A 27,559-nucleotide genomic window follows, 5' to 3' on the forward strand; every position below is an offset into this window, starting at 1 on the left:
AGCTGTATTACTCTGTCCAGTGTCCTGTATCCACTGTATCTGTATTACTCTGTCCAGTGTCCTGTATCCACTGTAGCTGTATTACTCTGTCCGGTGTCCTTTATCCACTGTAGCTGTATTACTCTGTCCAGTGTCCTTTATCCACTGTAGCTGTATTACTCTGTCCACTGTCCTTTATCCACTGTAGCTGTATTACTCTGTCCGGTGTCCTGTATCCACTGTAGCTGTATTACTCTGTCCGGTGTCCTGTATCCACTGTAGCTGTATTACTCTGTCCAGTGTCCTTTATCCACTGTAGCTGTATTACTCTGTCCAGTGTCCTTTATCCACTGTAGCTGTATTACTCTGTCCAGTGTCCTGTATCCACTGTAGCTGTATTACTCTGTCCAGTGTCCTTTATCCACTATAACTGTAATACTCTGTCCGGTGTCCTTTATCCAATGTAGCTGTATTACTCTGTCCAGTGTCCTTTATCCACTGTAGCCGTATTACTCTGTCCGGTGTCCTTTATCCACTGTCGCTGTATTACTCTGTCCGGTGTCCTTTATCCAATGTAGCTGTATTACTCTGTATCCACTGTAGCTGTATTACTCTGTCCAGTGTCCTTTATCCACTGTAGCTGTATTACTCTGTCCAGTGTCCTTTATCCACTGTAGCTGTATTACTCTGTCCAGTGTCCTGTATCCACTGTAGCTGTATTACTCTGTCCGGTGTCCTGTATCCACTGTAGCTGTATTACTCTGTCCAGTGTCCTTTATCCACTATAACTGTATTACTCTGTCCAGTGTCCTGTATCCACTGTAGCTGTATTACTCTGTCCAGTGTCCTGTATCCACTATAACTGTATTACTCTGTCCAGTGTCCTGTATCCACTGTAGCTGTATTACTCTGTCCAGTGTCCTGTATCCACTGTAGCTGTATTACTCTGTCCGGTGTCCTGTATCCACTGTAGCTGTATTACTCTGTCCAGTGTCCTTTATCCAATGTATCTGTATTACTCTGTCCAGTGTCCTTTATCCACTGTAGCTGTATTACTCTGTCCACTGTCCTTTATCCACTGTAGCTGTATTACTCTGTCCAGTGTCCTGTATCCACTGTATCTGTATTACTCTGTCCAGTGTCCTGTATCCACTGTAGCTGTATTACTCTGTCCGGTGTCCTTTATCCACTGTAGCTGTATTACTCTGTCCAGTGTCCTTTATCCACTGTAGCTGTATTACTCTGTCCACTGTCCTTTATCTACTGTAGCTGTATTACTCTGTCCGGTGTCCTGTATCCACTGTAGCTGTATTACTCTGTCCGGTGTCCTGTATCCACTGTAGCTGTATTACTCTGTCCAGTGTCCTTTATCCACTGTAGCTGTATTACTCTGTCCAGTGTCCTGTATCCACTGTAGCTGTATTACTCTGTCCAGTGTCCTTTATCCACTATAACTGTATTACTCTGTCCGGTGTCCTTTATCCAATGTAGCTGTATTACTCTGTCCAGTGTCCTTTATCCTCTGTAGCCGTATTACTCTGTCCGGTGTCCTTTATCCACTGTCGCTGTATTACTCTGTCCGGTGTCCTTTATCCAATGTAGCTGTATTACTCTGTATCCACTGTAGCTGTATTACTCTGTCCAGTGTCCTTTATCCACTGTAGCTGTATTACTCTGTCCAGTGTCCTTTATCCACTGTAGCTGTATTACTCTGTCCAGTGTCCTGTATCCACTGTAGCTGTATTACTCTGTCCGGTGTCCTGTATCCACTGTAGCTGTATTACTCTGTCCAGTGTCCTTTATCCACTATAACTGTATTACTCTGTCCAGTGTCCTTTATCCACTGTAGCCGTATTACTCTGTCCGGTGTCCTTTATCCACTGTAGCTGTATTACTCTGTCCAGTGTCCTGTATCCACTGTAGCTGTATTACTCTGTCCGGTGTCCTGTATCCACTGTAGCTGTATTACTCTGTCCAGTGTCCTTTATCCACTGTAGCTGTATTACTCTGTCCAGTGTCCTTTATCCACTGTAGCTGTATTACTCTGTCCAGTGTCCTGTATCCACTGTAGCTGTATTACTCTGTCCAGTGTCCTTTATACACTGTAGCTGTATTACTCTGTCCGGTGTCCTTTATCCACTGTAGCTGTATTACTCTCTCCAGTGTCCTGTATCCACTGTAGCTGTATTACTCTGTCCAGTGTCCTTTATCCACTGTAGCTGTATTACTCTGCGTCTATTTTTTACCAATGTGTCCGACGCTCCACTTAACTTGCTTCCTCATCTGTACGATATATTGGTCCACACCAGAGCCCGCTGTCATTCCCACGGACTGTAGCGCTTTCTCCAGTGTGGTCATTGGTGCGAAGTTTCCCTCCAGTGCCACTGATGCCGAGAGCGTCGTTGGCGATCCTGACACCCCGATCCTCAGGGAAAATACGGAAGATTTCAGCAGGTACATATCAGTTAGCAGAAATACATATTGCATGTTTACAAAAGAAATATGAAACCCAGTAGCTATGTTCAAAACACAGTTTGATGATATATACAAAACTAAACCAGTTACAGAGATAATTCACAATTACAATTAAGTGATGTACAAGGAGGTGTATTAAAACCAACATTATTAATTACTTATCTTGCTATAACAGCTGTCCTTGGGTAACCTTTCCTAATATTTCTCCAGAATTAAGTAGGTTCATGAATCCAGTCCATCAATACCCAAAGCTCTCCCTCAGAATTGTTACATTTCTGTAAGGTTGTCTCCCACATTATTCTTCTTATAGTCAATACCAGACAGAGCTAGGACTACGTACATTTGCCAATGACGGCAGATTTAAGGACCTTGAATTGACGGTTCAATGTTTGTGATTGATTGTGTTTGCTTCTATTAACAGACTAACACAATATATGGGAACCAAGGTGGACTTTGTTAATCACGAGCGCACCTCGGCTTGGTGTGGATCTGTGGGCCAGCCCTGTGTGGACTGCCGGGCTGGTATCGTTGGGAGTGCTCTTACACAACGGTAGGTACCATTAAAATAGTTGTCTTAGGTGTGCCTTCCAAACGATTGTCATCTAAAAATAGATCAATTCGTAATCGTACCAGACGATTTTATTTGTTATCCTCAGATCTGCTTTTCTTCTGGTCACTTCCTTTTTTCCTAATGCCTTTTTTTTGACGTTGCCTGACGTTGCCCGACGTGTGGTCCTCACTGAATTCACGACGCTAACAGAAATCATTTATACTTCATTTGAAATGTTGTCATGGTAGCTTAATTCTGACATGATGATGGACACTATTGTGATAAAACATTCTAACGACCTTCATAATTGTTCTGTTACCAGATACATGTTCTTGGAACTCTCTTATTTGTAAGGCAGGTTTATGATACAGTTAAATTATTGTAACAATATGTGCAGTACAGCCAGCTTGGAAAATGATGCTGCATGTTACCCTGGCAAAACCAATATTATTCACTGACGAATTGTCAGAAATAAAGGGCAAATACAAATCCTATCCTAATGTCAACGGGACATCTTGTGTTCAACTTCGTCTCTTAATATGGTATAGTGAAGAATTCTTGCCATTGAAGTGAACCAAAAATGGTAACATCCGAAGGAGCCCTACCAGAACGTGCGTACAGTTTCTCCTAAGGCATTTGGACATTACCAGGTGAAATGAGATAATTCAAGAAAGTCAATCGAACAGTGTTGGAATGACATTTGCGATCAAATTAAAGATATTCCATCATGCAGGCCTGAAATATTTACTGACTTAACTGAGTCAGAGGTGTGAAAAATGTAAATATTTATGTCAAGACTTGACATAATTCCTCGAAACAACACATCCAGAACATAGTCATCAACAGTAGAAATTCCTTGCGGACAATGTTCGTTCATACGATAACGTTATACGAAAACAGTTGGCAATCCTCCATGCCCTATTTCAATAACATCAAACAGCATCAATATGAGGTAAAGAAAGATAAATTGTCTGTCAAATCAGTTGGATCTAGATCAAGAAACGGCAGCTTATTTAGGACAGCTTCAAGTGCCACAAAATCAAGAGCGAAAGCAAAAAATTTAAAAGCACAACTTCAATATCTACAAAGGGAAGCCGAATAAAAAAAAACCAAGAATATAAAAAAAAACCAAGAGAGCTGCTATTGAAGTCGATTAGGAAGTCCTCTCTGCTGAAAAGGAGGATGCTGCTACTGAGGCAGAGACTGTTGATCTGGACGGGTCATATGTTTTTTCGGACTCACAAAGAGGATATGTTGCTACACTTCTAACGGAACAATCATAAGCTCGTAATGAAAGGTACATAAACAGTGTGCTAAGCAATGAGGGACATGTCTCAAAAGTAAAGACTCTCGTTGACCATTATGTTATTAAAGCTTTTGACCTTAAATCCTACTGCTCAGACATTTGTCCCGCTTTATCAACCCGAATATTCCTCGCCAGTAGTACCTCCACCTCAAGTCACAACACAGGAAATCACCAAATTCCTTTTAAAGAAAGACTTACTGTTTGAAAGCCAAACATCTTTCAACGATATGACTAAAACTTATCAATCCTGGAAGCATAACTTCAAGTTTAAGATGAGTGAACTGTCAGTTACTGGAAATGGATCTTCTCAACAAATAGGCTGGACCAGGATCAAATGAATACGTAATAAATATGCGGTCGGTATATTTTAGTTATCCCATTCAAGAAATATAGGAAATTTGGGCGAGACTCGACGACAGAAACTACCAAAGCTCTCAAACAAAGACTCAAAGAAGTTATAAGAGCTTTCTAACATTTTATCCGAAATAAAAACTGTAAAGTCTGACTAAAGATATAGTTCACTGTTGGCGTACTTTGACTCCTTAACCGATGCGTAAGCATGTATTTGGTAATCGACTCTCACCAGCCGTGGCTAATTTTGGGCTTAGGAAGGTTGCGGAGAATGCCTCAGATGATATAAAAGAATTTGTTCAAAAGAACTTCTATGTTGATGATGGATTGACATCCTGTGATGACGTAGATTCAGCAGTGTCCTTGATGAAAAGAGCACAACAGACTCTCAGTGCAAATGGCAAGATCGGGTTGCATACAATTGCATCAAGCAGTCAAGAGGTCCTTGATGCTTTTAACTCCGAGGATGTAGCAAAGGACATAAATGGTATAGACATACAAGAACAAATTTATACAAAGTTATACGACCCAATAGGTTTTGCCGCACCAGTCACTAATAAGGGGAAGGTCTTGCTCCGCAATGTGATGTCAAGGGAAACTTACGTGACCTGGAATCTGTGAAAATTCTCAGAGCCTACAATGTCATCAACAAGAATGAGGCTTTTACATCTTTTGTGATGCATCAAAAAATGCTGTAGCTGCTGTCGCATACCTTAGTGTAGAAGATTCTGAAAACAATATACGTGTTGGGTTAGTACAAGGGAATTAATGTTTTCCGCGTTTCGGAGTATAGCGGAAAATAATTGTCCTATAGTTTCGGTATTCGGATGTTTCCGTGAGTTGTTTGTTATTTTGCGTTAGCCAATGAGGGCTCGACGTGTTGTCCGCACGTGCGGTAGTGCATGTATAGGGGAGTTATCAGGCATTCTAGTCGTGGACTCCCAACATTAGCGGTCATCAAAATGGACCCGGCTTCTCTCGACAGCAAAATCCATGAGAGAATTTCTGCCTCCCAACAGGACATGCTCGGGAGACTGGAGGTTTTACTTAGCAGCAAGTTGGAATGCTTCCGTAATGAAGTGAATGATTCGCAAAGAAAACTTTCCGAGGAGCAAATATCCAAAATATCGGAAATGAGCTCTAGCGCGTATACCTTCAAGCGCAAAGGCAATGAAGAGCAATTTAAGGTGAATTGTAAAGTTTCAACGAAGCTTCAGGAAGCGCATACGAATCTCGTCGAGCGTATGGATACAGTTGCTGCGGCCGAGAAAATATCCGAAGGTATGGATATCATTAAGCACAGGCAAAAGCTCATTAGATTAGCGGACTCTTCGGAGTCCGGATGGAGTACCGTGTCGGAGTATGAAAACAACGAGCTAGCCGACGATTCCGACGACGACAGGCGCATACAACGAGCTGAGAACAGGGCGCAGAGAAAATTAAAAGCGCAAAGGCAGGCGAGACAGAGGCGTTATTCCCCCTATGGAGCCTCTCGACCACAAGGGACCGGAGAGCGACAGGCGGACAACTCCAAGCCAGCAGCGTTCAGCGCCAGGAGACCGGGATTATGCTATGCGTGCGGAAAGCCGGGACACTGGAGGAGCGAATGCCTACAACAACAACGTAGTGTGGGGAACATGCCAGGGGCTGAAAAGGCTTAAAGCTACAGGCGAGCGTGCTCCAGTCAGCTAAGGCAGCAGGTCCTGTTACACCGGCGTTATCCGCGTTATCTGAAAGAACTGCCCATTATTTGTTGCAAGCAAGGAGCGCCAATACAGTTTCAAAGTATTACTCACATTTCCGGAAGTGGGAGGATTTTATAGCGAAGGAGAATGCTTGTGCTTTGCCCGCTCAGCCCATTCACGTAGCGTTATACGTTACACATCTTTTGGACAAGGGGCGTTCTCACAATGTGGTGACGTCATCTGTGTGTGCTATTAAATGGGCGCATAGCATCAACAATTTTGCGGACCCCACTGAAAACGGATTTGTTAGAAGCTTGGTAGAAGCAGCGAAAAGGCAAGACAGACCTCCACGCGTTAGAAAAGACTGTGTTTCATCGGAATTAATCGTTCAATTATGTCAAAAATATCAGGACAGTCTGGACATTTTAATAGTAAGAGATTTAGCTATGATTGTTCTCAGTTTTGCCGGTTTTTTGAGGTTTGATGAATTGAGCAGATTGAGAGTTTGCGATGTGTCTTTTAAAGATTCGTATATGAGTCTTAGTGTTGTCAAAAGCAAAACTGATCAATATAGGAATGGGAGTGAGGTCGTGATTGCGAGAGGCGAGACAGTTGCGTGTCCCTATCGTATGCTTCAAAAGTATATTAGCTTGGTAAATTTGCACGATTCTGACGACTTCTTGTTTAAGCCTTTTTTCCGTAGCGGCAAAGTGTGCAAGCCGGTTTCGAAACACAAATCCTTAAGTTACACGCGTGCAAGAGAATGTGTGTTGCGCAGATTGAAAGAAATAGATGGAAAGCTTAATTTAGGTTTACATTCACTGAGAGCAGGGGGCGCAACTCGAGCAGCCAACAGTGACGTGAATGATCGGTGTTGGAAAAGGCATGGCCGGTGGAAAACCGATGTGGCTAAAGATGGCTATGTAGTCGATTCGTTGGCTCACAGGTTGCAAGTAACTAAAAAACTAGGTCTCTAGGGCATATATATATATGTTTTAGCATTTCGTAGTTTTATATTAATCAAGTCGCCCGTTCTTTTATAGTCTAAAGTCCACTCTGGCTCGCTGTATATTATGTTGGTGTTGTTTATAGATGGAGCGAAGTATATAGAGGACTTAATGTTTTCCGCGTTTCGGAGTATAGCGGAAAATAATTGTCCTATAGTTTCGGTATTCGGATGTTTCCGTGAGTTGTTTGTTATTTTGCGTTAGCCAATGAGGGCTCGACGTGTTGTCCGCACGTGCGGTAGTGCATGTATAGGGGAGTTATCAGGCATTCTAGTCGTGGACTCCCAACATTAGCGGTCATCAAAATTTTCGAATTAATTTTATATCAGTTTTAATTAGTTCAGAATACGTTAGCAGTTTTTCCATAGGTATTTTTTTTTTTTAGAAATCCAACATCTGAGTCTTAAGCCTTAAGGGTTGGTACACCTCCTGCTTCACCTATTAAGGTTTTCAGGTTTGGTGTCTTGCTTGGCTCATTCCAATTTTTTTGCTAATTCATTTTTACGCGGAGGTCTGAGTGAAATGCAAGCGTTTTAATTGGTCAGATGGAGAGAGTGAAAAGGGAAATAGTTGTATTGATATTTTGTAGTGTTGCATATAATTATGCTAAAACTGTAATAAATGCCGCGTGTTCCGCTAAAGTCCACTCTGGCTCGCTGTATATTATGTTGGTGTTGTTTATAGATGGAGCGAAGTATATAGAGGACATATAGAGTAACTCCTAAACATGGTCAAAACATAGCTGGCGTGGAGTTATGTGCCGCATCGTTAGCCATAGAAGAAGCGGAAATAGTGTCTCGCGAATTAGACATGCCTCCTAAGAGCATCACCTTTTACACAAAGACAGTAAAGTGGTACCTCATCAACCAAACCAGAAGGTTCTATGTATACGTCACTAATCGTGTTGAAAGGTTCTGACGTTCCCTGAACCTGGTTAAGGTGTCCCGACACTTTTTCACCCCCCCCCCCCCCCCCCCCCCCCCCACCCCCCCACGTTGGGCAGTTGCCTGGTACTGACCGTAGGTCGGTGGTTTTTCTCCGGGTACTCCGGCTTTCCTCAAATAGGCATGTCCTTAAATGACCCTGGCCGTTAATAGGACGTTAAACAAAACAAACCTGGCACGTCCTTAAATGACCCTGGCCGTTAATAGGACGGTAAACAAAACAAACAAATCAAACTCTGAACCTCACCGGTGGCATTATGTACGTACCAGTGACAATCCAGCAGATCACGGAACCCGCTTTGTTCCATCAGCTTTGCTAGCGGACTGCTCCTCGATTAGGGGACCTGAGCATCTCTTTCCAATCAGTTGGAGCAAGGGAAATCATCAAATTTGATATCATTGATACCCAACAGGACAAAGAGGCCTGAACAAATAGGTACAAAGAAGCTCAGCTTTAACGAACAGAGTAAAAACAACTAGAATATCTGCTGAGAAAATTGAAAGGTTCTCTTCATTGTCCAGTATTGTACGAGCCATATCGCTTCTCCAAAAGTTTTCTGCTGGATCACAGTCTAATAGCACAAGTAACATAGAAGCATGCAGAAACTCTGATTATACGCCAGGTACAAAACGACATCTACGGCAAAGACTTAAGAGTGTCTATTCAAAGGAAGATCTCTTAACTGTGACAGCTCACTGCTTTCTCTATCACCTTTCTTAACAAGGACAATATGTTATCTGTCGAAGGGAGATTGCAGAGAGCGGACATTCCTGTTTAAATGAAAAATCCCATTTTGATACCAGGAAAACGCCATCTTGCCATCTTGCTTGTTCGCAATTATCACGAGGAAGTATGTCACCAAGGACGACACATAAAAGAAGGTGCTGTACGAGAAGCAGGCTATTGGATTACAGGTGGGAAGTGTCTTATCTCATCCGTCATTCATTAATGTGTCGCATGCCGCAAGTCCAGGGTAAGCTTGACGTTCAAAGGATGTCACACAGAGACTCGAACATAGACCTCCATTTACCTCAGTTGGTGTAGACTGCTTTGGACCATGGCAGATAGTCACACTGAGGCAAATAGCAAGATATGGTCAGTCGTGTTCACTTGTCTTGCTTCGAGCTGAGCACATTGAAGTAATAGAGGAGATGAGCGCTTCGTCTTTCAACAACGGCCGGTTCATATCTATCAGAGGGAAGGTAAAGGTTCAGGTCTGACAGGAGCACTTACTTTGTAGGATTTATGGAAAAACTAAGCGGAATCAATGTGGAAAATGAGGCGGTCAGGAAATTCTCCTCGAGGAGGGCTTGAATGGATTTTCTATCCCCATGAGCCCAGTGGAAGATTGTTCAGTCTCTATCTGATATGTTCTGGTAAAAAATGGAGGACGGAATTCCTACAAAGTTAACAAGAACGACGGAAATGGAAGAAGGATCAGAGGAACCTTTGTATATCAGATGTTGTCCTTTTAAGAGACAAGATGTGCTCTCGTAACTACTGACCGATGGACATTGTTACTGAAGTATGTCCCAGTGAGGATGGCAAAAGTCGTGTGATGTCACCTAAAGGAACACCTTCCTGCTATACTCGTCCTATAAGCGAACTGGTCCTTTTAATAGCGGCTGATAATGAGTGACACGTCACTTTGTATTTAGTGTGTGGTTTGCATTAGGTATATTTTAACTCCAAAATGACAACCAGTATTTAGACTACATGTCTTTACTTTTGGATTTAATTTGATATATGCTTAATTTTGTTTTATTGAATATGTTTTTGCGATATCTAGACATCAGGAGCGGAGTGTTCTGTGACCAGATTCTGGGTCTCTCACTAATTTGATTTGGTCTTTAGAAATATCTTCAAGAGTTCCTGACTATGAATAGTTTGAAATCCTTTTATTTGTAAGGCAGCTATGGATACAGTGAAACGATTGTAACAACATGTGCTCTTCCAGCCAGCTTGGACAATAATGCTACATGTTGTCCTGGCAAAACCAATATTCGTCATTGTCGGATTGTCAGAAACGAAGGGCAATTTAAAATCTTATCCTACTGTCAACCGGACATCTTGAGTTCAACTTCGTCTCTAATTGAGGTGATAGTATGATATTTTAACAGATCATCGTTAAATTGGTTTAAACCTTCATTGAATTTCGTTAATTAATCATTCAAAGAATGTCGTTGTTACCCTGTTACGATTTAATCGATAACGACCGTGAATAGAAATGACGATCGTCGTGGGAGGATTTTCTTTGGAGTTTAAGCTCGATTATTGTAGGGTGTGTGCATTATGAGAAAAATATGTTTATAACCTTTTATCTTTACTCGCCACAGGTGTGCAGCTAGAACGATGAGCTACCGGATGTACAAAGTCTTCAATATATTACAGAAATTTGTCCGATACAACATGACATTTGACGGTAGGTCGCCTTAAAGTCTATATCCGGGACATGTTTCCGTCTCTATTATTGTGTTAGCCGTATCCGTCTCTATTATTGTGTTAGCCGTATCCGTCTCTATTATTGTGTTAGCCGTATCCGTCTCTATTATTGTGTTAGCCGTATCCGTCTCTATTATTGTGTTAGCCGTATCCGTCTCTATTATTGTGTTAGCCGTATCCGTCTCTATTATTGTGTTAGCCGTATCCGTCTCTATTATTGTGTTAGCCGTATCCGTCTCTATTATTGTGTTAGCCGTATCCGTGAAGAGTTGGGTCGACACTTCGTTCTAACAAATATACTTCAATAGCGGTTACAATAATCAAGCAGCTCCGTCGTTTTTGATAAAAATTTTCAAACCCGGATGTGACCTTTGCACAGCGCTCATTTTAACAACTTTGAGTTACGGTTTCGTTTGAATGTCAATATTCTTTGATATTTTTTCTTGCCAATCTATTTTAATCTTAAATGTTTCCTCAAGTTTTGTTGACAAGATGGTATAGTCAGTTAGTTAACAGACAGTAACATTTCAGACAAATTTAAAATGAAAATTTAACTTCAAATAATTCATAAATAAATCATAAAAACAGTAAACGATTGGGACTTAAGTCCACCAAAGTGGTAGACACTGCTGTTGGACTTTAGTCCCCGAGGTTTACTGTAACCTGTATGTTACCAGGTGGTAGACACTGTTGGTGGACTTTAGTCCCCCAGGTTTACTGTAACCTGTATGTTACCAGGTGGTAGACACTGTTGTCGACTTTAGTCCCCGAGGTTTACCGTAACCTGTATGTTACCAGGTGGTAGACACTGTCGACTTTAGTCCCCGAGGTTTACTGTAACCTGTATGTTACCAGGTGGTAGACACTGTTGGTCGACTTTAGTCCCCGAGGTTTACTGTAACCTGTATGTTACCAGGTGGTAGTCACTGTGGACTTTAGTCCCCGAGGTTTACTGTAACCTGTATGTTACCAGGTGGTAGACACTGTTGGTGGACTTTAGTCCCCGAGGTTTACCCTAACCTGTATGTTACCAGTTGGTAGACACTGTTGGTGGACTTTAGTCCCCGAGGTTTACCGTAACCTGTATGTTACAATGTACCAGGTGGTAGACACTGTTGGTGGACTTTAGTCCCCGAGGTTTACTGTAACCTGTATGTTACCAGGTGGTAGACACTGTTGGTGGACTTTAGTCCCCGAGGTTTACTGTAACCTGTATGTTACCAGGTGGTAGACACTGTTGGTGGACTTTAGTCCCCGAGGTTTACTGTAACCTGTATGTTACCAGGTGGTAGACAATGCCGGGGAACTTTAGTCCCCGAGGTTTACCGTAACCTGTATGTTACCAGGTGGTAGACACTGTTGGTGGACTTTAGTCCCCGAGGTTTACTGTAACCTGTATGTTACCAGGTGGTAGACACTGGACTTTAGTCCCCGAGGTTTACCGTAACCTGTATGTTACCAGGTGGTAGACACTGTTGGTGGACTTTAGTCCCCGAGGTTTACCATAACCTGTATGTTACCAGGTGGTAGACACTGCTGTCGACTTGAGTCCCCGAGGTTTACTGTAACCTGTATGTTACCAGGTGGTAGACACTGTTGGTCGACTTTAGTCCCCGAGGTTTACTGTAACCTGTATGTTACCAGGTGGTAGACACTGTTGGTGGACTTTAGTCCCCGAGGTTTACTGTAACCTGTATGTTACCAGGTGGTAGACACTGTTGGTGGACTTTAGTCCCCGAGGTTTACTGTAACCTGTATGATACCAGGTGGTAGGCACTGTTGACTTTAGTCCCCGAGGTTTACAGTAACCTGTATGATACCAGGTGGAAGACACTGTTGGTGGACTTTAGTCCCCGAGGTTTACTGTAACCTGTATGTTACCAGGTGGTAGACACTGTTGGTGGACTTTAGTCCCCGAGGTTTACTGTAACCTGTATGTTACCAGGTGGTAGACACTGAGGACTTTAGTCCCCGAGGTTTACCGTAACCTGTATGTTACCAGGTGGTAGACACTGTTGGTCGACTTTAGTCCCCGAGGTTTACTGTAACCTGTATGTTACCAGGTGGTAGACACTGTTGGTGGACTTTAGTCCCCGAGGTTTACCGTAACCTGTATGTTACCAGGTGGTAGACACTGTTGGTCGACTTTAGTCCCCGAGGTTTACTGTAACCTGTATGTTACCAGGTGGTAGACACTGTTGGTGGACTTTAGTCCCCGAGGTTTACCGTAACCTGTATGTTACCAGGTGGTAGACACTGTTGGTGGACTTTAGTCCCCGAGGTTTACTGTAACCTGTATGTTACCAGGTGGTAGACACTGTTGGTAGACTTTAGTCCCCGAGGTTTACCGTAACCTGTATGTTACCAGGTGGTAGACACTGTTGGTGGACTTTAGTCCCCGAGGTTTACTGTAACCTGTACGTTACCAGGTGGTAGACACTGTGGACTTTAGTCCCCGAGGTTTACTGTAACCTGTATGCTACCAGGTGGTAGACACTGTCGACTTTAGTCCCCGAGGTTTACCGTAACCTGTATGTTACCAGGTGGTAGACAATGCCGGGGAACTTTAGTCCCCGAGGTTTACTGTAACCTGTATGTTACCAGGTGGTAGACACTGTCGACTTTAGTCCCCGAGGTTTACTGTAACCTGTATGTTACCAGGTGGTAGACACTGTTGGTGGACTTTAGTCCCCGAGGTTTACCGTAACCTGTATGTTACCAGGTGGTAGACACTGTTGTCGACTTTAGTCCCCGAGGTTTACTGTAACCTGTATGTTACCAGGTGGTAGACACTGTTGGTGGACTTTAGTCCCGAGGTTTACTGTAACCTGTATGTTACCAGGTGGTAGACACTGTTGGTGGACTTTAGTCCCCCAGGTTTACCGTAACCTGTATGTTACCAGGTGGTAGACAATGCCGGGGAACTTTAGTCCCCGAGGTTTACTGTAACCTGTATGTTACCAGGTGGTAGACAATGCCGGGGACTTTAGTCCCCGAGGTTTACTGTAACCTGTATGTTACCAGGTGGTAGACACTGTTGGTGGACTTTAGTCCCCGAGGTTTACTGTAACCTGTATGTTACCAGGTGGTAGACACTGTTGATGGACTTTAGTCCCCGAGGTTTACCGTAACCTGTATGTTACCAGGTGGTAGACACTGTTGGTGGACTTTAGTCCCCGAGGTTTACTGTAACCTGTATGTTACCAGGTGGTAGACACTGTTGGTGGACTTTAGTCCCCGAGGTTTACTGTAACCTGTATGTTACCAGGTGGTAGACACTGCTGTAGACTTTAGTCCCCGAGGTTTACTGTAACCTGTATGTTACCAGGTGGTAGACACTGTTGGTGGACTTTAGTCCCCGAGGTTTACTGTAACCTGTATGTTACCAGGTGGTAGACACTGTGGACTTTAGTCCCCGAGGTTTACTGTAACCTGTATGTTACCAGGTGGTAGACACTGTCGACTTTAGTCCCCGAGGTTTACTGTAACCTGTATGTTACCAGGTGGTAGACACTGTTGTCGACTTTAGTCCCCGAGGTTTACTGTAACCTGTATGTTACCAGGTGGTAGACACTGTTGTGGACTTTAGTCCCCGAGGTTTACTGTAACCTGTATGTTACCAGGTGGTAGACACTGTTGGTGACTTTAGTCCCCGAGGTTTACTGTAACCTGTATGTTACCAGGTGGTAGACACTGTCGACTTTAGTCCCCGAGGTTTACTGTAACCTGTATGTTACCAGGTGGTAGACACTGTTGGTAGACTTTAGTCCCCGAGATTTACTGTAACCTGTATGTTACCAGGTGGTAGACACTGTTGGTGGACTTTAGTCCCCGAGATTTACTGTAACCTGTATGTTACCAGGTGGTAGACACTGTCGACTTTAGTCCCCGAGGTTTACTGTAACCTGTATGTTACCAGGTGGTAGACACTGTTGGTGGACTTTAGTCCCCCGAGGTTTACTGTAACCTGTATGTTACCAGGTGGTAGACACTGTTGGTGGACTTTAGTCCCCGAGGTTTACTGTAACCTGTATGTTACCAGGTGGTAGACACTGTGGACTTTAGTCCCCGAGGTTTACTGTAACCTGTATGTTACCAGGTGGTAGGCACTGTTGGTGGACTTTAGTCCCCGAGGTTTACCGTAACCTGTATGTTACCAGGTGGTAGACACTGTTGGTGGACTTTAGTCCCCGAGGTTTACTGTAACCTGTATGTTACCAGGTGGTAGACACTGTTGGTGGACTTTAGTCCCCGAGGTTTACTGTAACCTGTATGTTACCAGGTGGTAGACACTGTTGGTGGACTTTAGTCCCCGAGGTTTACTGTAACCTGTATGTTACCAGGTGGTAGACACTGTTGGTGGACTTTAGTCCCCGAGGTTTACTGTAACCTGTATGTTACCAGGTGGTAGACACTGTTGGTGGACTTTAGTCCCCGAGGTTTACTGTAACCTGTATGTTACCAGGTGGTAGACACTGTGGACTTTAGTCCCCGAGGTTTACCGTAACCTGTATGTTACCAGGTGGTAGACACTGTCGACTTTAGTCCCCGAGGTTTACTGTAACCTGTATGTTACCAGGTGGTAGACACTGTTGATGGACTTTAGTCTCCGATGTTTCCGTAACATGTATGTTACCAGGTGGTAGACAGTGCTGGTGAATTTTAGTCCCCGATGTTCCCCGTAACCTGTATGTGACCAGGTGGTAGACACTGCTGGCTGACTTTAGTCCCCGAGGTTTACTGTAACCTGTATGTGACCAGATGGTAGACAGTGCTGGTGAACTTTAGTTCCCGATGTTTCCCGTAACCTGTATGTTATCAGGTGGTAGACACTGTTGATGAACTTTAGTCCCTGATGTTTCCGTAACCTGAATGCCACGGTTTCATTCACGTATTATATCGCATGTATTCCACAATCGTTCAAATCATGTCATAACTTGTTAGCATGACTGTAACAGAAGACTATCGTCAGTATCTTGTAAGTACAATAACCAGCTCCTTTAATGATTTCCTATTTCTAGATAGCAATATCCTTGCTTTCCAAGCTACGTTATGTTCTTTTTACACACAATGTAATTATAGCCCCGTTCTTTGTAGATACACTGAGGGTTGTGAAGGCCTGGGACGAACCATACGCTGACGCCACAGGTGGTGACCTTGGATATAGTCGCCTGCACACTGAGGGACGAGCGGTGGTGGTCCAGCTTGTCTCGGCGAATACCGGTAACAACCTGGAGGAGGTCAGTCACTACGCCATTTGTGCCGGAGCTGACTACATTTCACACCAAGGTAGGCACTTACACGGCTTTCAGTAGTATGTAGCGTCCTTAAAACATTTGTACTGTATACAGACCATTCTTATTCCCCCACTTTATATAGGCTACAAGACGTTTTTGCAAAGCAATTATCGGGTCAGAGAAAAAATATTACAATTGTATGATCGTTTTAGGTGACAGCTTGCAGATAGCCGTGAAAAAGATGAGTGGGACAACAGAAAAGAAAACCGCTTTCCAACTGGCCACATTCATAGCCGTAGATCCGCCAACTGCTAAGGCAACCGACTATGAATTCCCGCCAGAATTTACAGAGGAGGATAAGGAAAACTATCCACTCTTCTATGGAAAAGGACGGGTATGGAACACAGTCTCAAATCCTGAAACTGTTTTAAGACGTATATATCATTAAATGATCATGAAAAATGGTAAGGTGTGTCAGTGGCAATGGTATGGCATTTCAATGGCAATGGTAAGGCGTGTCAGTGGTAATGGTATGGCATTTCAATGGCAATGGTAAGGCGTGTCAGTGGTAATGGTAAGGCATGTCAGTGGTAATAGGCGTGTCAGTGGTAATGGTAAGGCATGCCAGTGGTAATGGTAATGCGTGTCAGTGGTAATGGTAAGGCATGCCAGTGGCAATGGTAAGGCGTGTCAGTGGTAATTGTAAAGCGTGTCAGTGGTAATGGTAAGGCATGTCAGTGGTAATGGTAATGCGTGTCAGTGGTAATGGTAAGGCATGCCAGTGGCAATGGTAAGGCGTGTCAGTTGCAATGATAAGGCGTGTCAGTGGTAATAGTAAGGCATGTCAGTGGTAATAGGCGTGTCAGTGGTAAAGGTAAGGCATGCCAGTGGTAATGGTAATGCGTGTCAGTGGTAATGGTAAGGCATGCCAGTGGCAATGGTAAGGCGTGTCAGTGGTAATAGTAAGGCATGTCAGTGGTAATGGTAATGCGTGTCAGTGGTAATGGTAAGGCATGCCAGTGGCAATGGTAAGGCGTGTCAGTGGTAATGGTAAGGCGTGCCAGTGGTAATGGTAAGGCATGACAGTGGTAATGGTAATGCGTGTCAGTGGTAATGGTAAGGCATGCCAGTGGCAATGGTAAGGCGTGTCAGTGGTAATGGTAAGGCGTGTCAGTGGTAATGGTAAGGCATGCCAGTGGCAATGGTAAGGCGTGTCAGTGATAATGGTAAGGCGTGTCAGTGGTAATGGTAAGGCGTGTCAGTGGTAATGGTAAGGCATGTCAGTGGTAATTGTAAGGCGTGTCATTGTTTTCAATACTTCGTTGTGTTTGGGTTAACAAATGTTTGTTGAATACAATGTACACAATGTGGGTCACTTTGGGCATAAACACATCTGTTCTGACATTTTAGGGTCATATAGAGTTGGCTGAGGGAGCTTTTCTGCATCAGTTCATGTCCTCAGATGATACATACCAATACTTCCGGTTACACCCCAGTATTCCAGCGTGTTACTCCAATCTGCTGGTCCAGCTCAACCGTGCTACCACTGATGGTAAGTCAACACTGACAATTAGTTAATGCTGTCATCATTCTAAGATCAATTTCGTTGGTAAACATGATTAAACACAAATGGAAAGAAATACATGAAATGAGATGAATGGAAATAAAGACAGTTTATCTCTACATTGAAGGGGAGGTAATAGACCTTGAAGTGATCCGGGGCTACCTTGCTGATCCGGAGCAGCCATCTTTGTTTAGTCAGGCGACAGATGATCGTTACAACACCCACACGCTAGGCGTGGCCATGCAGCTGAAGTTTGCAGAAAACACGTCCTCAAACTACACATCGGCATATCTTCTAGAGGAAATCGTCAAGACGTGTGGGCCACTTTTCAACCTTGCAAACGAGGCAATGGGGCTTGGACTGTACTCCGATAGCGTGTTCGTGGACATGCGGGACTTGTTTGAGGTGTGGATTGAGTCTGACTCCCTCATACCATACCAAGGCATGGACTTTAACGCCTACGACAACTTCCTTGAAACACTGCATACAGCAGCTATCGGTGAGTTTTACATCCTACAGGGCTTCAGACTCAGTAATATTTCAGAAAGCATTCTTTTTTTTTATATATTATCAAAGCTTCCCATTGACATTTTTGTTCTTAAAATGTTATCCAATTCAATAATTTGCTATCTTAATAAACCTTCTTCTTCCTGTCCTGATTGAAATTATGTTAAGAATGACATTTAAACGTCCTTGTTGTGTTGGGCTCATTGAAAATACACTCACTATTGATGTTGAACCTTTACATTGAAGAGGGGAAGAATTGTTGACCCCGATGACCCCGTGGAAGCATGCAACCTCGCCGTAATCCCCACCAAACAATCACCAACGTACCTATATCAATTACCGGAAATCCTTAATCGCAGACGAAAACGATCTACGCCGACAGATGTGTGTACCCCTGATGATAGCACCAGCTTCTGTGTGTCCACAGTCTCCCACAGAAACACCGAGTCGGAACTCGTTTGGACGGACATGAACCGCCATTACATCTACCACCAACCCTCCTCAGAGCTGTATGACGCCATCAAAGGTTGCCTTAATGAATGTGGCACATGTCTGGAAGGTAAGCTCCTATTATAAGTTATCTCTCTATCGTGGTTGCCTTCACTTGTCTATCATGACCATCCTTTTACGATCGGCACATATAAAACGAAAACGTAATGGTTGCAAGAAACGCTGTGAACTAGTCAAAGCGACGCTGTTTAGCAACATGAAAATTCCTAATTTTGTCATGTTAAAATCTGGAAATTATATCACTTCATTTCATAAAGCATGCAAGGGTATTTCAATTTAGCATCCCATTCAATCAAAACATTTCATTGCTAGAGCCTTACAATGATCATATGTGTTGTACGATCTATACAGTCTGTAATGTGTTGTAATGTCTATATAATATGTAATGTGTTGTAGGGTATATATAATATGTAATGTGTTGTAATGTCTATATAATATGTAATATGTTGTAATGTCTATATAATATGTAATGTGTTGTAATGTCTATATAATATGTTGTTGGGTATATATAATATGTAATATGTTGTAGGGTCTATATATGAGAGAAAACATACCCACTGTAGTAACATGGTCCACTGGATGCCGTACCCGATGCTGAACGATGATTATAACGTCACAAACTTCTTCTCCAGGGATAAAACGTGGAGCAAAGAGTTGGCCTGCTTTCTTCCCGGTCACCACTGCATCCATAAAGCTCCTGCGTATGCTAAATTAGGTATATTCGTAAGCTGAATTGATTCGTTATATTATCATGAGAGTATTATTGTTTTGAGATTTTATTTAAGGGGGGGGGGGGGGGGGGGGGGGGGACACACTGAGTGTTTAATAGTTGGGACTTCTCATTATCAACACCTAACTGTTAACTTTTACAAATGTCTGGATTGATGTTTCTGTTTAGCCCCACATGCATACCGGATATACCGACCTGATCCACAGAAGGCTCAAAGCGAGGAGCTGTATTCTAAAGAAGATAATCCGTCCCCTCTCATGTCGATCCTGGAGGAAACCTACGCCATCAACGCCAAGGGCAAGGTTACATTTTGGGTGGAAGATGAAGTTGACATAAAGGCCATGGAGGTCCCACTCAAGGTGATTAATACCAGCAACAGTACATATTGACTAATTTGAAGGCGAAACATACCTTAGTTTAATTATACGGGATATAGGACACGCATTGTAACATAAACTAGTGAAAGGTTTATTCTATTGATAGGGTAGAATTATTCCATTAACGTAAAGAATTTATCGTAGTGTGAATCTTTTTGTTGGCAGGGTAGAGTTATTCCATTAACGTAAAGAATTTATCGTAACGTGTGAATCTTTTGTTGACAGTGCTAAATGATTGTTGCATTTTTTTCTATCCTACAGACAGTGATGTTGTACAATCATGACGTCACACTTGTCGTTATCTACGTCAGAAACACTATCAGTATAAACGCTGTGGCTGAGGTTGTAGAGAGTTTTATCGAAAACATGGCGACGACAGGATGTACTCTGTATACACGGAAAATACTTGCTCCTTACTCGATCGACACGGTTCCTGCCTCACGTAAGTGGTTTTGTTTGTTTGGTTTTTTTTTACATAAATCAAAGCAAATAGGATCGGGCATAAGTTATAAAAACATCATTAAAGCCATTTCTAAATTAATTACAAAATTTCCACATTTGGCAAAAAATTGAAGGTCATCAAATAAATATTTTTGTAACATTGTTCTCCGAAGATATTTCTGTACATTATTAAATCTTTTGCTGGTCTTTATATACGTGTGCACATTTCTGAATACATTTATGTTTTGTGTCTACGGGCAGATGTTCGTTTCTACAGAGAAGCGACTTTAAGTTATTAACTGAGTCTAAATTTTGGACGCTACCATTATGTGAGCACTCAAAGAAAAACACATTCTCATTGACAGGGATAGTTTTAAGCTAGACTGTATTATGTTTGTACATCCGACCGTCCGTGATAAGCTAGTGTGCATTATATGTCATAAACCCCTGTACATATTTACACCATAACATACCATCATTTTCTAGGCCTGATTAAATTTGGTGGTCATCGGTAAGCGTTAAAGGGCAGAGGTATATCTATGTGACTCCTGGACAGGTTTATTTTATTAATGAGGGGGTAGAGATATGTCTATGTGACTCCTGGACAGGTTTATTTTATTGATGAGGGGGTAGAGGTATGTCTATGTGACTCCTGTACAGGTTTATTTTATTGATGAGGGGGTAGAGGTATGTCTATGTGACTCCTGGACAGGTTTATTTTATTGATGAGGGGGTAGAGATATGTCTATGTGATCCTGGCAGTTTGATTCTATTAATGAGGGGGTAGAGATATGTCTATGTGACTCCTGGACAGGTTTATTTTATTGATGAGGGGGTAGAGGTATGTCTATGTGACTCCTGTACAGGTTTATTTTATTGATGAGGGGGTAGAGGTATGTCTATGTGACTCCTGGACAGGTTTATTTTATTGATGAGGGGGTAGAGGTATATCTATGTGATCCTGGCAGTTTGATTCTATTAATGAGGGGTTGGGGTTACATCAATGTGATCTGACTTTTCTGTCGGTTCTTTATGCAAGATATTTGGTTACTTCCTTTGTACTGATGCACACCGAAAAAAATTACTAGTATTACAAAAAGGTCATTGGTCACATCTTACGACCACACACTATTCTATTGGTCAAATCTTACGACCACACACTATTCTATTAAAAGCTAAGCAAAGAGAAATGGCATACATATGGAGTTTCGAATAAAGCGAAATTGACACATGTTGTATTTGTGTTACAGATCTGGTGAAAAGAGATACCTCTAATGCAGTGAACTCCATCGACATTGAATATATGGTCCAATGGCAGAGAGATGAACTGGCATATATCAATCATCTTTCGCCTTAGGGGCTTGGTGTCCAAGCCAATCAGTGCTACTGATGTTAGAACTATCTCGACCTTGCCCTCACCGTTTCCCCATCGCCATCAGGACAACTATTTGGACCTTATGTCTCAGCCTTACCCACATCGCCATGAGAAGAAATGTCTGGACCTTGTCCCTTAGAGTTACCCCCATCGCCATGAGAAGAAATGTCTGGACCTTGTCCCTTAGAGTTACCCCCATCGCCATGAGAAGAACTGTCTAGAGCTTATCCCTCTTCGTTACCCCCATCGTCTTTAGGAGAACTGTCTGGACCTTATCCCTCCTCGTTACCCCCATCACCATTAGGACAACTATTTGAACCTTATCCCTCCTCGTTACCCCTATCGCCTTTAGGAGAACTGTCTGGACCTTATCCCTCCTCATTACCCCCATCACCATAAGGACAACTATTTGGACCTTATCCCTCCTCATTACCCCCATCACCATTAGGAGAACTGTCTGGACCTTATCCCTCCTCGTTACCCCCATCGCCATTAGGAGAACTGCCTGGACCTTATACCTCCTCGTTACCCCCATCACCATTGGGACAACTGTCTGGACCTTATCCCTCCTCGTTACCCCCATCACCATAAGGACAACTATTTGGACCTAATCCCTCCTCGTTACCCCCATCACCATTGGGACAACTGTCTGGACCTTATCCCTCCTCGTTACCCCCATCACCATTGGGACAACTGTCTGGACCTTATCCCTCCTCGTTACCCCCATCGCCATTAGGACAACTATTTGGACCTTATCCCTCCTCGTTACCCCCATCGTCATTAGGAGAACTGTCTGGACCTTATCACTCCTCGTTACCCCCATCACCATTAGGACAACTATTTGGACCTTATCCCTCCTCGTTACCCCCATCGCCTTTAGGAGAACTGTCTGGACCTTATCCCTCCTCGTTACCCCCATCGCCATTAGGACAACTATTTGGACCTTATCCCTCCTCGTTACCCCCATCACCATTAGGACAACTATTTGGACCTTATCCCTCCTCGTTACCCCCATCGTCTTTAGGAGAACTGTCTGGACCTTATCCCTCCTCGTTACCCCCATCGTCATTAGGAGAACTGCCTGGACCTTATCCCTCCTCGTTACCCCCATCGCCATTAGGAGAACTGTCTGGACCTTATCCCTCCTCGTTACCCCCATCACCATTAGGACAACTATTTGGACCTTATCCCTCCTCGTTACCCCCATCGCCATTAGGAGAACTGCCTGGACCTTATCCCTCCTCGTTACCCCCATCACCATTAGGACAACTATTTGGACCTTATCCCTCCTGGTTACCCCCATCACCATTAGGACAACTATTTCCCCATCACCATTAGGAGAACTGTCTGGACCTTATCCCTCCTCATTACCCCCATCACCATTAGGAGAACTGTCTGGACCTTATCCCTCCTCGTTACCCCCATCGCCATTAGGAGAACTGTCTGGACCTTATCCTCCTCGTTACCCCCATCACCATAAGGACAACTATTTGAACCTTATCCCTCCTCGTTACCCCCATCGCCATTAGGACAACTATTTGAACCTTATCCCTCCTCGTTACCCCCATCGCCATTAGGACAACTATTTGGACCTTATCCCTCCTCATTACCCCCATCGCCATTAGGAGAACTGTCTGGACCTTATCCTCCTCGTTACCCTCATCGCCTTTAGGAGAACTGTCTGGACCTTATCCCTCCTCGTTACCCCCATCGTCTTTAGGAGAACTGTCTGGACCTTATCCCTCCTCGTTACCCCCATCGCCATTAGGAGAACTGTCTGGACCTTATCCCTCCTCGTTACCCTCATCGCCATTAGGAGAACTGTCTGGACCTTATCCCTCCTCGTTACCCCCATCGCCTTTAGGAGAACTGTCTAGACCTTATCCCTCCTCGTTACCCCTATCGCCATTAGGAGAACTGTCTGGACCTTATCCCTCCTCGTTACCCCCATCGCCATTAGGAGAACTGTCTGGACCTTATCCCTCCTCGTTACCCTCATCGCCATTAGGAGAACTGTCTGGACCTTATCCCTCCTCGTTACCCTCATCGCCATTAGGAGAACTGTCTGGACCTTATCCCTCCTCGTTACCCTCATCGCCATTAGGAGAACTGTCTGGACCTTATCCCTCCTCGTTACCCTCATCGCCATTAGGAGAACTGTCTGGACCTTATCCCTCCTCGTTACCCTCATCGCCATTAGGAGAACTGTCTGGACCTTATCCCTCCTCGTTACCCTCATCGCCATTAGGAGAACTGTCTGGACCTTATCCCTCCTCGTTACCCTCATCGCCATTAGGAGAACTGTCTGGACCTTATCCCTCCTCGTTACCCTCATCACCATTAGGACAACTATTTGGACCTTATCCCTCCTCATTACCCCCATCACCATTAGGAGAACTGTCTGGACCTTATCCCTCCTCGTTACCCCTATCGCCATTAGGAGAACTGTCTGGACCTTATCCCTCCTCGTTACCCCCATCACCATTAGGAGAACTGTCTGGACCTTATCCCTCCTCGTTATCCCCATCACCATTAGGACAACTATTTGGACCTTATCCCTCCTCATTACCCCCATCACCATTAGGAGAACTGTCTGGACCTTATCCCTCCTCGTTATCCCCATCACCATTAGGACAACTATTTGGACCTTATCCCTCCTCGTTACCCCCATCACCATTAGGAGAACTGTCTGGACCTTATCCCTCCTCGTTACCCCTATCGCCATTAGGAGAACTGTCTGGACCTTATCCTCCTCGTTACCCCCATCGTCTTTAGGAGAACTGTCTGGACCTTATCCCTCCTCGTTACCCCCATCACCATGAGAAGAACTGTCTGGACCTTATCCCTCCTCGTTACCCTCATCGCCATTAGGAGAACTGTCTGGACCTTATCCCTCCTCGTTACCCTCATCGCCATTAGGAGAACTGTCTGGACCTTATCCCTCCTCGTTACCCCCATCGTCTTTAGGAGAACTGTCTGGACCTTATCCCTCCTCGTTACCCCCATCGTCATTAGGAGAACTGCCTGGACCTTATCCCTCCTCATTACCCCCATCACCATTAGGAGAACTGTCTGGACCTTATCCCTCCTCGTTACCCCCATCACCATTAGGAGAACTGTCTGGACCTTATCCCTCCTCGTTACCCCCATCACCATTGGGACAACTGTCTGGACCTTATCCCTCCTCGTTACCCCCATCGCCTTTAGGAGAACTGTCTGGACCTTATCCCTCCTCGTTACCCCCATCACCATTAGGAGAACTGTCTGGACCTTATCCCTCCTCGTTACCCCCATCACCATTAGGACAACTATTTGGACCTTATCCCTCCTCGTTACCCCCATCGCCTTTAGGAGAACTGTCTGGACCTTATCCCTCCTCGTTACCCCCATCACCATTGGGACAACTATTTTGGACCTTATCCCTCCTCGTTACCCCCATCACCATTAGGAGAACTGTCTGGACCTTATCCCTCCTCGTTACCCCCATCGCCTTTAGGACAACTATTTGGACCTTATCCCTCCTCGTTACCCCCATCACCATTAGGACAACTATTTGGACCGTATCCCTTAGAGTTACCCCATTGCCAGTTGCTTCACTACACGGTTTTGTTGCTATTACACTGAAACTATGGTACAACAGTTTTTTTGTATGTTTCATATCTTTAACCTATGGAATATCTTCAGTTACTGTATATTTTACACTATTGACTCTTGATTTACCAATATAATCATTTTTGAGATTATCGTCATATATATATGTCATTTATATGCATGAAAAGTTACTTATTTATTATGAGACACACAACCCGGGTTATTTTACTCCGATGTAAGCATGATCTGTGATACCCGAATTATTGATATAGGACCAGGGTTATTTCCACTCCGATCTAAACATGATCTGTGATAATCGATATATTGATATAGGACAAGGGTCATTTTCACTCCGATCTAAACATGATCTGTGATAATCGATATACTGTGTATTGATATAGGACCAGGGTCATTTCCACTCCGATCTACGCATGATCTGTGATAATAGATATATTGATATAGGACCAGGGATATTTTCACTCCGATCTAAACATGATCTGTGATATCGATATATTGATATAGGACCAGGGATATTTTCACTCCGATCTACGCAGGAATCTGTGATAATCGATATATTGATATAGGACCAGGGATATTTTCACTCCGATCTACGCATGATCTGTGATATCGATATATTGATATAGGACCAGGGATATTTTCACTCCGATCTACGCAGGAATCTGTGATAATCGATATATTGATATAGGACCAGGGTTATTTTCACTCCGATATAAACATGATCTGTGATAATCGATATATTGATATAGGACCAGGGTCATTTTCACTCCGATCTAAACACGATCTGTGATAATCGATATATTGATATAGGACCAGGGTCATATCCACTCCGATCTACGCATGATCTGTGATAATCGATATATTGATATAGGACCAGGGATATTTTCACTCCGATCTACGCATGATCTGTAATTGCCGATATTTTCTATATAGGGCCAGAGTTATTTCCACTCCAATTATTCTTCTCGGAATTCCGCAACTTTCTGATGGAACAATAGGAAATCCAAGAAGTCAGGATTTTGTTCTCTGATTGATCGTATTTTACAAGTGGAGATTGAGATTTGTTGTTGCCGTTTATGTACATATTTTACCTTTATTTTTTTTGGGGGGGGGGGGGGGGGGGGGAACCACTTGATACCTGATTTCTATCTTTAATGTAGTGACATGAGATTGTACTTTTTATTTTATTTTTGCATTTTGATCGGGGTTTTTTTTATGAGATCGGGGCGAATCTTCCTGCTAGTTTTTAGCCCAGTCATACAACTGTGGTTCGCCGTCCATCCATTAACAAATCTTGTTATCGCTATTACTAGTACAGGAAAGACATCCCTAAAACTAGGTTCCCCATAGTCCCTAGTTGTCTCTTCTAATTTGAATCTGATTGGGGCGAGAGGCAGCCATCTTTGATTTTGACGAAAGAAGACTGTTATCGTTATATCTCAGAATCAGCCTTAGATTTAAAATAAAGGTTTTCCTTGATAAAGTTATAGAAATATTTATGGGAAAGAGAAAAGATGGGGGAAAGATCCTTTGAAAACCATTTAATGATGAATGTCAATTTCCTTCTGAGATCTCGTCAATGTACGTACTGTAGTGAATATAATAAAAGTAGAGATATCTTCAAACTTCGTTATTTACATAGATATCGTTATCAAATGTCGTTAAGATTGTTTCTCCACATTAAATGGTACTGTTACGTTCTTCTTGTTTTTGACAACACAACCTTGTGCTGTGGTTTGGTTTATTGTACTATCTCGCAACATACATTGATGGCCCTCTTGGTAGGATGATATGAAGGTTTGTTTACCTGAAGTAGCCTTCAAGGGCAAAGGGAGATGTTTTATTTCATTGTCTTACGCGGCTCAGCCAAGTATGATGTTATACCATTTGTTTACCAAGTGTATATTTTATGTTTAATTATCTTTATAACATGTTAAGTTTTAGTATTAACTCAACATTAAGAGGAATATTTGGGAAATGCAATGTTATACCTGGAGCTGTAATAGGTCTCAAATATGTCTTAATGTCTTGGATTACTCCCTAATGCTGTAAATAATTTGTTATTGTATCAAAGTACAGAATTCATTAAAATTATAAAACGAGAAAGTTGTATTGTCTTTTATTAAGTCATTCACTGAAATAACTCCTATTCCTATAAGTAGGAGTATCTAACAGTCCTAATTGTAATCTTTGTAATAAAGAAAGGGAGACAATCGTGTATTTGTTTTGTGAAATGTATTGTGTGTTGTCTTCCTCTTTGTGTTATCTATTGTGTATGTATTATTCCTTTGTGTAATACATTGTGTATGATTTATTCCTTTGTGTAATCTATTATGTATGTTTTATTCCTTTGTGTAATCTATTGTGTTTTATTCCTTTGTGTAATCTATTGTGTTTTATTCCTTTGTGTAATCTATTGTGTTTTATTCCTTTGTGTAATCTATTGTGTATATTTTATTCCTTTGTATA

At 43.0% G+C, this 27,559-nt stretch overlaps 3 protein-coding genes across 10 annotated transcripts in view; 2 read left to right on the top strand and 1 right to left on the bottom strand.

Annotated features, from left to right (window-relative positions):
- Positions 1-21,782, top strand: part of LOC117339972 — a 35,556-nt gene extending 13,774 nt beyond the window's left edge. The window contains exons 6-17 of the mRNA XM_033901701.1: positions 2,289-2,433; positions 2,876-3,004; positions 10,635-10,720; positions 15,838-16,029; positions 16,190-16,371; positions 17,388-17,529; positions 17,669-18,135; positions 18,295-18,607; positions 19,088-19,273; positions 19,457-19,647; positions 19,927-20,107; positions 21,357-21,782. Coding sequence (XP_033757592.1) covers positions 2,289-2,433; positions 2,876-3,004; positions 10,635-10,720; positions 15,838-16,029; positions 16,190-16,371; positions 17,388-17,529; positions 17,669-18,135; positions 18,295-18,607; positions 19,088-19,273; positions 19,457-19,647; positions 19,927-20,107; positions 21,357-21,463 — 2,321 coding nt within the window. The 3' untranslated portion in view covers positions 21,464-21,782. The remainder of the gene's footprint in view (positions 1-2,288; positions 2,434-2,875; positions 3,005-10,634; positions 10,721-15,837; positions 16,030-16,189; positions 16,372-17,387; positions 17,530-17,668; positions 18,136-18,294; positions 18,608-19,087; positions 19,274-19,456; positions 19,648-19,926; positions 20,108-21,356) is intronic.
- LOC117322230 lies at positions 5,432-6,882 on the top strand. The gene has a single exon (XM_033877014.1). The coding sequence runs from the start codon at positions 5,564-5,566 to the stop codon at positions 6,320-6,322; it is 759 nt and encodes a 252-aa protein (XP_033732905.1). The 5' UTR covers positions 5,432-5,563; the 3' UTR covers positions 6,323-6,882.
- Positions 21,783-22,059: 277 nt separating the features above from the next.
- On the bottom strand, positions 22,060-26,188 carry LOC117322156. Of its 8 annotated transcripts, none has more exons than XM_033876936.1 (5): positions 25,020-26,188; positions 24,897-24,971; positions 23,409-24,847; positions 22,569-22,760; positions 22,060-22,472 (listed from the first exon to the last, which is right to left on the bottom strand). In XM_033876936.1, exons 3-5 carry the CDS (start codon positions 24,204-24,206, stop codon positions 22,089-22,091), a joined length of 1,374 nt encoding a protein of 457 aa, XP_033732827.1. In that variant the 5' UTR covers positions 24,207-24,847; positions 24,897-24,971; positions 25,020-26,188; the 3' UTR covers positions 22,060-22,088. The 8 variants fall into 8 exon arrangements, with proteins under 8 accessions (XP_033732827.1, XP_033732842.1, XP_033732847.1 ...); XM_033876951.1 differs by having other exon boundaries at positions 22,569-22,664; positions 22,713-22,760; positions 24,897-26,188; XM_033876956.1 differs by lacking the exon at positions 24,897-24,971 and having other exon boundaries at positions 23,409-24,032; positions 25,041-26,188.
- Between the last annotated feature and the right edge of the window lie 1,371 nt (positions 26,189-27,559).

The sequence above is a fragment of the Pecten maximus genome, chromosome 1 (genome assembly GCF_902652985.1).
Source record: "Pecten maximus chromosome 1, xPecMax1.1, whole genome shotgun sequence".
NCBI lineage: Eukaryota > Metazoa > Mollusca > Bivalvia > Pectinida > Pectinidae > Pecten > Pecten maximus.